The sequence below is a fragment of the Mirounga leonina genome, unplaced genomic scaffold, assembly GCF_011800145.1.
Source record: "Mirounga leonina isolate KUSES-001 unplaced genomic scaffold, KU_Mleo_1.0 Mir_108, whole genome shotgun sequence".
Taxonomy (NCBI): Eukaryota; Metazoa; Chordata; class Mammalia; order Carnivora; family Phocidae; genus Mirounga; species Mirounga leonina.
This window is the reverse complement of record NW_023270237.1, coordinates 1,273,337-1,284,148: the sequence shown is the minus strand read 5'-3', so window position 1 is coordinate 1,284,148 and position 10,812 is coordinate 1,273,337. Positions and strand designations below refer to the sequence as shown.

The 10,812-nt window shown below is 38.7% G+C and overlaps 1 protein-coding gene across 5 annotated transcripts in view; it reads left to right on the top strand.

The window, feature by feature from the left end:
- The window catches only part of LOC118019443 (protein FAM13C), a 152,069-nt gene that overhangs the window by 70,226 nt on the left and 71,031 nt on the right, over positions 1-10,812 (top strand). For all 5 annotated transcript variants that reach the window (XM_035018645.1, XM_035018636.1, XM_035018629.1 and 2 more), the window contains one exon: positions 4,557-4,620. In XM_035018645.1, coding sequence (XP_034874536.1) covers positions 4,557-4,620 — 64 coding nt within the window. The remainder of the gene's footprint in view (positions 1-4,556; positions 4,621-10,812) is intronic.

Here is a 10,812-nt window from a genome sequence, read left to right as displayed (position 1 = left end):
GACAGTGCTGGTGGTGGTGATGACAGTGATGGTGGTGGTGGTGATGTTCAGAGGCATGACACACCCATCAGTGCTGAGATCCATAATCAGGCCCTGTGGAGCACAGTCTGCATTTCCTGTTGCCTGGACCAGAGGGCAGGGCTGTGCTGGAGCTGGCAGTGTGCTCTGACAGGCCTACTCACAGCAGAGATGTGCTTGGTTCCTTTCCTATTGTCATTTTGGGTGAAGGGAAGCAAGAGAATTGGAGGGAATGTTTCAATGTGACCTAGCATTTATGTTTAGGCCATTTTCCTGGTAGGATTGTAAGTGGTTCAAGCAGTATCTTTAAAGATCTTTAAAGAAAGGGAATTTGAGACACCTAGATACTGTTCTCTTTTCATTGCTAAACTTCTCTAGTGAGAAGCTTTCATTTCTCTTTCCTCTTCTGCCTGACATTTATCTTGTTCAGTCCACTGGCCTTTTGCTTCTCTGCTTTCATTCTCACAACCTCCAGATGACTGAGATTTTCTAGCAGTGTGAGCTTGGGCAATGCGCCTCCATGTCCTGTTCTCCTTGCCTTGCTTTCTTGTTCTCTGTTATACTTAGCATCTGGTACACCATAGACCACTGGTTTATTTCTTTAGGTTCTCTTTCCTCATATGAAGATTATAAGTTCCATGAGGGCAGAGACTTTGTTCTATTCACTGTTTTATTCCAAAAACCTGCAATAGTACCTGGCACATAGTTGGTGGTTCATAAATATTAATTTAATGAATGAATAAAGTTATATAACTGCCTTGTCTTCTGTTAAGTCAAATGGATATAATAATGCTAATCTCATATAGTTACTATGAGGATTAAATGATATAATGTAAGTAAACCACCTGGCATTCCTAGCCTGGCATAGTAAGGGCTGGTGAGTTGTTATATGGTCCTTCACACTCTTCTTTCTCATAACCTCTTTCTCTTTGTTATTTAGAATGATATTCCAGTTAGCTTCTTACCTCCTTAATGATGGATCTGTACCTTCTTCTTCTATCCACTAACTGGAGACCTGCCCAGTGACACTGAGTAACGAAATTCCAGGTTTTTGTTTTTGTTTTTTTAAAAGATTTTATTTTTTGATAGAGACAGCGAGAGAGGGAACACAAGCATGGGAAGTGGGAGAGGGAAAAGCAGACTTCCTGTGGAGCAGGGAGCCTGATGCGACCTGAGCCGAAGGCAGACGCTTAACGACTGAGCCACCCAGGCACCCCCAGGTTTTTTTTTTTTTAAAGATTTTATTTCTTTATTTGAGAAAGAGAGAGAGAGACAAAAACAGAGCATGAGCGGGGGGAGGAGGCAGGGGGAGAGGAAGAAGCAGACTTCCTGCTGAGCAGGGAGCCCGATGTGGGGCTTGATCCCAGGACCCTGAGATCATGACCTGAGCCTAAGGCAGACACTTAACTGACTGAGCCACCCAGGCGCCCCAAGGAAATCCCAGGTTTTGTCTTTTTCAGCTTGCTTATTCACAAGACTTTGATCATTGTTAATAAAATATACCATGAAATATCATCATTTATAATTCTATTATTGTATTTCTCATATATGATTCTAGAATCCATGTGTTATTTTTAATACAACTAGCAGTAGTATCGTGAATTATCCTATGAGGTAGCTGCTATTATCCTCACTTTACAGATTAGGAAACCAAGCCTTAGAGAGGTTGATACCTTACCTGTGGGTACACACACCTAGGAAGTGGTGGATCAAGAAGTCATTCTTAGATCTGGTTCCTTCTGTTTCTTCATTTACCCATCCAAAGGCATGCACTGAGTGTGTACCATAGGCCAGGTACCATGCTAGGCTCTGGCCACACAACAGGGAAAAAAAATCAGTGCAGAACCTGTGACTACTGCACATCACAGTTACCATTACCATAACCCCTCTGCTGAACATACTGTAGAGTGCCAATTCTAGGGTGAGCCCTGCTCAGGTATTTTTACTTCCCTATCTCAGCCTTGCTTCAAGCTGTAAATATCTAAATCTAAACTCATGAATTGCCTCTTTCTGACAACTGCCTGCTGTCCCCACCAAAATTACGTATTTTTCTACCTCCATTAGAAAAACCACCTGTCATCTTTCTAGTCACACAGTCTTAAAACTTTGGAATAACTTTGATTATCCCATCTCCTTTATTCCATACTTTCAATACACACCCAAGACCTCTTGATTTTTTCTTAAGATTTTATTTATTTATTTGAGAGAGAGAGAAAGAGAGCATGAGGTGGGGAGGGGCAGAGGGAGAAGGAGAAGCAGACTTCCTGCTGAGCAGGGAGCCCGACATGGGGTTCGATCCCAGGATCCGGAGATCATGATCTGAGCCGAAGGCAGACACTTAACCGACTGAGCCACCCAGGTGCCCCTACCTCTTGATTGTTTTTAATCCTTGAAAATATGTCTCTTGTTTCTACCTCCCCAGTTCCTCTCTACCATTTTAATATCAGCTTCTATACCCTGATCCTTCACTTACTATTAGCCTCAAGACTGGGTATTAGTTTTATCCTCTGCTTCAGATTCCACTGAATTGTAAGTCTCCTAAAGGCCTAGAGTTTGCTTATTGATTATCTCCCCAACACTATACCAGGTGCATAGGAGACATTCAAATGGCTATTAAATTAAAGCAACTTTGATGCTTAGACCACAGTTCTTAAACTTGACCTGGAAGTTTATTTGGAGTTATAAGTACTTTTCTTGGAAGATCATAGGAGTATATGATAAGTAGGCTATTCTCTGCATATCAATAATGTATATTTTTAACAACATATATTTCTGCTTTTTTTTCCATTAATGTTTGCTATCTGTGTATTTGTTTTACTGTCTGCTAGCACCAAAGCTCTAGAGACATTTATGGTTAAACTATAAACTGGTAAATATTTTTTCCATTAAAGAATACCACTCTTCCATTTTTCTGGTGCTACCATAACTCTATAGAAACACAATTTGAGAACCCGTGTATCTTACAAAGAAATTATGAGCCATTCAAAATTTTAGATGTTACTGGATTGGACACATTAACTCTTGTGCCTAAGAGGGTTTCCCCTATTTGTGGGATAGAGCAATTTAGTATTTTCTGAAGCCCCGATATTACTGTGTTTGCAGCACAGGGAATCGATGGGGATAGAATGGGTGTGCCAGTGGTCTTCCTCACTTTCTTTTCCCACTTGAGTGATCTCTCCCTGAGCTCACTGTTGGACCCTTAATCTTCTCACTTAACTCAGGAGAGACAGGCTGGTTTGCGCAGATGTAGTAGAAATCAGTGCATTCTAGACAATTTTGTTTACCATCTCCTTACTTTTCTCATTGGAAGCAAATTGTTTGCACAGTTAGCAGTGCCCTTGGACTGAACAAATTTTGCATTCTTAAGAATATTTTGAAGAAGTTATGCTTGTGGCATTTCTAAATGTGTATCATGACTTAAAGAAATCATTTATCTTGTTGACCCTTCAGAGGACATATATACTTTCTTCAGGACTCAAATTGAAGCTGATTGATAACTGTAAATAATTATGTCCCCAAATAAATCTTTTTATAAATGACTTAATGGTGACTAAATCTTTTATTAAGAAAGGCACTTTTATAAGGATAACTATAATTTAATACACATTATATAATAGCATGCAAACTGCTGCAGAAAAACTTGAATGTTATGTAATAGATACTACTAGATCATAACATTTGACAAATCATGATTTTGAATTCAGCATCTGCCTATAGTGAAATTCTGCTTTTTTGTATTTAAATTTTAAAAATGGATTCGGAGTAGATATGCCTTATTTCAAGTCATTTTCTTTTATTCGAAACTATGTAGTGGCAAAACCCAGCTTCATCATGTTACCCAGAAATTACTCTGTTTATTGTGTTAGTTAAAAGATAGGATGAAATTTCCAAATGCTGTCTTCAGTGAACAAATGCTATCTTTCGGTACTGACTGCATCAGACCTGTCAGATCGCATACACAAAAATCTTTTTAATTAATGAAACAATATTAAATTTATATTAGGTACTGAGGATTCAGCAGTGTAGAAAATGGACATAATCCCTAATTTTTTGGAGCAATGAAGAAATGCCAATAAACAGGTTAATTTCAGATAGTGATAAGTGCTAAGAAGAAAATCTACGGACAGTGTGATAGAGAGTGTAGGGAGGACTACTTCTAGTTAGGGACATCAGGAAGTCCTGTTGGGAGGTGACATCCTGCTTATGATGGAAGGGTCAGTTTTATGAAGATCTGGGGGAGAGCAGTCTGGGGTAGTAATTAGGATGGTTTGAACAGGGAACCAGCGCTATGTATTCAAGAAACCAAGAGAAGGCCAGAGAGGCTGGAGTGTAGGGGACAGGATGTGAGTGTTAGGAAGTGGGGCCAGGCACACTGGCAGAATTCAAGCATTGTAATGTGTTGCAGACAATTATGAGGAGTCTGGATTTTATTCTGTGGGCCGTGGGACACCGCTGAAGGTTTTGTAGCTGCCAGTCTCAAGTGTGCATTGTTGAAAGATTTCTTTTAAATGGAAATAACTTTTCTTTGTATTCTACAGAATCGACCAAAGGGCTGCCATTTGGTCAAAGGACACTTTTGAGACTTGTCAGGACTTAAATGAGGTAGGTGCCATCATTGTTGGTTGTATGAAATGCATTAGCCAATCATGAAATTTATTATTCTTTTTTCCTAGTATTAGGAATTCTTTCTGATTAAAACTTTAAATGTTTTTGCTCTTAAGTGAACTTGTTTTCTCTGTAGCTCTTTGGGTAATGTTTTTCCTCACTCTGGAGCAAATATATTTAAAATATTATCTGAGAAATTGCTCACTACAGCTTGGACCTAAACCAAGTCCAGCAGTCATTTCATTATTCTGTTTTCAACTTTGCTTCAGGATTGTATAACCATGGCTATGGCAGTTACATTTGTAACACTTTCTCTTAATTTTATTTTCTCTCTCTCTCTATTTCTAATGGCTTTTGTAGTCTCAAATGTAATCATGCTTACTATTTATCCATGGAGTATGATATAGTTTGATGTTTGCAATATGGTCTTTTTAGTATATTTTGAAACACTGAAGTCCTATTTTCCAATCCGAATGGTTTCTCACCAAACTGGACATCACTATGTTAATGTTTGTTCTAAATTTTATTTGAAATAGATAATTTAATTCTCCTGTTGGAAATCAATATAACATAATTAGGATCCCTGTTATTATGAATTCTTTGGCTTAAGACCTTGGTTTGAAATATTGTCTAGCTTCCGTTGCCCTCATTTTATTATAAAGGAGCAGTGGGTGCTATATCTGATTAGGATCATAGCAAAAGGAATGAAAAGACTTGATGCTCAGATGCCAGGAAGAAAGATAATGGACTTGAGGCAAATTGTTTATTTGTCATTTGAAGATTGATCTCTTTTCCCCCTCTAAGAAAAGGCAATTAATTAAATTTAGGGGATTTTCTTTTTCTTTTTTTACTTTAGAACTTGGCAGAAATGAATAGCCAAAGGTAAACTAGCTGCCTGATTAAATCTAGTTAAATAAATAACTAAAGTTGTGGAAAATGACCTAAAGTTAACAACACAGAACACTGCTTGTTATTTATTTGTGCATAGAGACAATCTGCAAATTCCCCAATCTCGCTCATGGTAACAAGAGTGACAAAGAGTTTAAGAAAAAATAAGCAAGAGCCTGAATCAATGAACACATTGTGAACAAGCAAAATGCTAGCTATAAAGAAGTACTGATTTGTTTTGACATAAGTGACTAGAAAAATGAGGTGATTCTAAGAGTCAGCTTGTGATAGGTTTCAAGTATTTGGGAGAAACTCAGATTTGTGAACTAGAAACCCATGAGAATGCTGAGATTACTTGAGCATTCTGAAATCAGAGATGCAAAAAGATCTATTTGCAAATCTGCTTTCCTGTATTTCTTCGCTGTATTGTATTGGCAAATTTCATGAAACGTGCCAGTTTACTGCTCTGGGATTACAAGGGTGCAAGAGCATTGAATAGAGACACACATTCAAAAGAGCAGGCAACGCCCTATTTAAATGTGTGCTCTTCCATGATAAGGTAGTGCTGCTGATCCAAACTGTTTGATAAGAGTGAGTGTGAGCTCAAAGTGTTTTGTTCCACTCAAGAGGTAAACTGTGTGGTATGTGTATTCCAATCCATATCCATGCAGTTTCTGTTGTGACTGAAATTTGGGGGCCAGAGGAAACCCTAGAAAAGCTTGAATGGGAGCAGTATAAGTGGATCCAAGGCCATGCAAGGAGGGTCGATGTCATTGATGAAGACATCCTATAGAGTGGATATATATTTAAATGGGTTTTTCTCAGCATTTCCCAAATGTAGGAAAAAGCAAGCTCTTTTATGGAAGAACCCCATCATATCATTTCTTTAGGCAAGAGTCCTATGGAACACAGGTGGAAAACACTGCTTTAATATTTTTAATTGAAACAGATAAAGAATATATAATAGTGCATATATTCTAAATGTACAGCTGGATGAACTAGATTAAGAAATGACATTGTCAGCATCCCAGACACCCCTGTATAATTCCTTCCAGTCACTACTCTCCAATAAGGATAACTATTTTTCAGACTAAAATAGATTTGTTTTGTCTATTATTGGGCTTTTCATAAATGCATTGTATGTACTTTTTTGTATCTGGTTTCATTTGCTCGGTATTATGCTTCTGAGATTCATACATATTTAGCATGTAGTTATAGTTTTCTCCTTGCTGTTACCCATTGTATGTTTTTCCCCTAGTTTTTGACTATTATGATAAATTGTAACTGATAACTTCTTTTTTTATTAACTGCTATTTGTTCTCTGTTCAGCTGACTTTTTACAGGAGTATTCCTTCCATCTCTAAATGTAAATGCAAGGTAGACTTTTTTGTTATGTTAGCTGTCTTCATTCCTCTTTGTTCCTTTCTTGTATTTATTTACCACTGCCCCCCTCCCTACCACACACACATCTAGTTCTCTAAAATGAACCCATCAGTTCTATATCTGCTTTCTTTCTTCACATCAATTGGAAGTCTAAAGTCAAAAGAGTTTCTTGAGTCTCATGAGAAGATGGTCCACAAATATTTTCCAGACATTTCCATAGACCCTAATGCTGTATATATACAATAAAAATTTTAAGATGCTACATATATGCTTTATATTTTCCTAAAATTTCATATCTGGTAATTTACTTCTACTTTTTGAACTTTTTAATTATACTTGCTCTGTCACAGATAGATGGGCCTCAGCTATGGTTTGGTTCCAGAGCTGGCACTTGACCCAAGGTCTCCTATACTCAGTAAGGCAATACATGGTATGATGTATCTACATATAAGGTGTATTCCCCTACTTTCCCAGTGAACTGGCTACAAAGTTCAATACTTTTTTAAGTAGGCTCCACACCCAGCATGGAGCCCTCCTAGTGAACTGGAAAACTCACTCACTTATTATTTCCACTTGGCATGAGTATAGATTTGATTCTGGCTAGTCTCACTTTTCTTAAGCCAGTCTCAAGCTACCAATCTTTGACCTTGGGTCTCTTGATAGGACTTGCAACCCCATCCCATGAGTTTTGGTGCATCTGAGACTATGTTATAGGTGTTTGTTTCTGAAAAACTGAGTAGGTTTCCCTGCTGCCATTGAGCTAAACTGTCAGATTTTTCCTCTGTAAGACATCAGGAGGTTTTATCTGTTGGGGTCTTCTGGATCATGATTGGAAAATATTCTAGACTTAAGATCTATCAATGTCTCTCATCCATCTTTTTTTTTCTTAAAGATTTATTTATTTGAGAGAGAGAGAGTAGGGGGGCGGGCAGGGGAGAAAGAGAATCCTCAAGCAGACTCCTGCTGAGCACAGCCTGACACAGGGCTCAATCCCAGGACCCTGAGATCATGACCTGAGCCGAAATCAAGAGCTAACCACTTAAACAACTGAGCCACCCAGGTGCCCCAATCAGTGTCATCCATCTTTATCCTTGGTTTTAGTTATACCTCCATATCCATATAATTGATAAGCACTCAATAGATCAAAAAGTTGAAGGATAAAATGAGAACAAATATTGTTTTCCTTCTTCATATCCTAGTAAATCCCCTTCTCAGCTCCATTTCCAAATAAGAAAAATAACAGATGTAGAAAGAAAACTAATGGGTTGTCTCTTCCCTGAGAAAGCATGGCATATTGGGTCTTCAAACCACTTTTTCTATTAGAGACTGCATATCATAAAGCATTACAGCAACTTCTTTTAGTTTTTCAATTGTAAAATTGGGGCAGGAAGTTTTGAATTGGGTTAATTCTAGGAGCCCTTTCAGTTTTAACACTCACTGATTCTACCCATCCTCCCTCCCCCCCCTTTTTTTTTTCATTTTCCCAATGCTTATAGAATTTAGTCACAGGTTCCCATCAAGGATGAACAAGGCAAACCATCCCAGAGTTACTGAAGGGTAAGACCTCAAGGCCAATCACCTGAAGGCCTGGTTTGGGGAACAAATACTAGATCTTCTCTGTTACTTTCTTCTCTTGAGTTCTTCTCTCACCGTAAGTTGCCTTTCTTTAGTGATGTACTTGTTTTCCTTTCCCTTTAGTTTTTGCATATCTATTACTGCATTTGATTTGTGGTTACCATTAGGTTTGTATATAACATCTTCTGCATATAGCAGCCTATATTAAGTTGACAGTCACTTAAGTTTGAACCCTATTCTTTACTTCATTCTCCTCCATGTTTTAGGTATATGGTATCATACTTTACATCCTTTTAGTTTGTAAGTTCCTTGACTGATTTTTACAAATATACTTATTTTTACTGCTTTTGTACTTCCTACTTTTTGACTCTTACTAATGGTCTTTCAACTCACAGAGTCCCCTTTCATATTTCTTGTAAGGATGGTTTAGTGATCATGAAGCTGGTTTAGCTTTTGTTTGTCTGAAAAACTCTTTTATCTCTACTATTCTGCATGATAGCTATGCTGGATAGAATATTCTTGGCTGCAGATTTTTCCCATTCAGTACTTTGAATAGATCATGCCACTCTCTTCTGGCCTGTGGAGTTTCTGCTAAAGTCCACTGATAGCCTTCTGGGGTTTCCCTTGTATGTAACTATCTTCTTTTCTCTTGTCAATTTTAGAATCTCTCTTTATCACTACTTTTTACCATTTTAATTACTATGTGTCTTGGTGTGGACCTCCTTGGGTTGACTTTGTTGGGGGCTCTCTGTGCCTCCTGGATCTGGATATCTGTTTCTTTCCCCAGATAAGGGAAGTTTTCAGCTATTATTTCTTCAAATAAATTTTTTGCTCCCTTTTATCTCTCTTTTTCTTCTGAGATCCCTATAATGTGAATGTTATTATGCTTGATAGAGTCATTTAGTGCCCTAAGTCTATTCTCATTTTGCGTAATTCTTTTTCTCACACCTGGTCGGCTTGATTACTTTCCATTACTCTGTCCTCCAGGTCACTAATTCATTCTTCCATTTCCTCTAGCCACTATATATTCCATCTAGAGCATTTTTAATTTCATTTATTGTGTTCTTCATCTCTGATTTTTTTTTTATGTTTTCTATCCCTTTGTTAAGGATCTCACTGAGGTCCTCCACTCTTCTTAAGTCCAGTGAGTATCTTTATGATCATTTCTTTAAATTCTCTATCAGACATATTACTTACCTCCATTTAGCTTAGGTCTCTTGCTGTGGTTTTGTCCTGTTCTTTCATTTGGGACATATTCCTCTGTCTCCTCATTTTGTCTAACATTTGGTATCTGTTTCTCTGTGTTAGGAAAGTCAGCTGTCTGCTGCTTTTAAAAGGAGTGGGGGTGGTGTGCATTTTTAACAAGGTGGTATTTGCCTTTTCCAGAGGGGATGCAGCTCTGTTGAGACTGAGCCAACTGGGGCCATTCTGCAAAGTGTACAGGGGTAGGGTGGGTGCCGTGCCTATAAGTTTTGCATGCTGGTCCTCTTCTTCCACAGGGGACATGCCACTGCTGCCAAGACCAGGGCCAGCCAGGGCCTGATCCACAAAATGCACATGGGCAGGGCACACAGTTTTAACAAAGTGTACACATCTTTGCAGGAGGTGACCTGCTGCTGCTACAGCCAGATGGAGCCCTTGCAAAGCATGCTGTCTGGAGACATGGTATTGGCAAGTTTTGCACTGGTCTTCTGGGAAAAGGGACTCACAGCCCCAGAACTGAAGCAGGCCAGTCTGGAGGGGACAGGGCATAGTGTAAGCAAGTTATGTAGTGAATGCTAGGGCTGTGCTTTTTCCCACAGGTGGCCATGTGTTTATGCTGGGGGTAGGAGAGGGAAATGGCATCTGCTAAGTCCTTCATTCCTGGAGGAGTCTTCCAGTGAAATCTGCCACTCTAGAACATACTCTGCAATTAGTAAATAATTCTCCCTCCTATATGCCCCAGGCATTTTTCAAACTGCTTCTATCCTATATCTCCCTGAGCTGTTTGTTGTGTTGTCTCTTTAAGGGCAGGACTCAGTTTCCTCTTGCCCTCCTGGCTCTCCCAGAGCTAAGCCTACTGATTTTTAAATTTCCAGGCTTTCAGTCCTGCTGGTTGTAAGAATGCATGAAATTTGGCCTTTATATACAATGGAATATTACTCAGCTATCAGAAAGGATGAATACCCAACTTTTGCATCAACGTAGATGGGACTGGAGGAGATTGTGCTAAGTGAAATAAGTCAAGCAGAGAAAGTCAATGATCATATGGTTTTACTTATTTGTGGAATGTAAGGAATAGCATGGAGGACATTAGGAGAAGGAAAGGAAAAATGAACGGGGGGAAATTGGAGGAGGAGATGA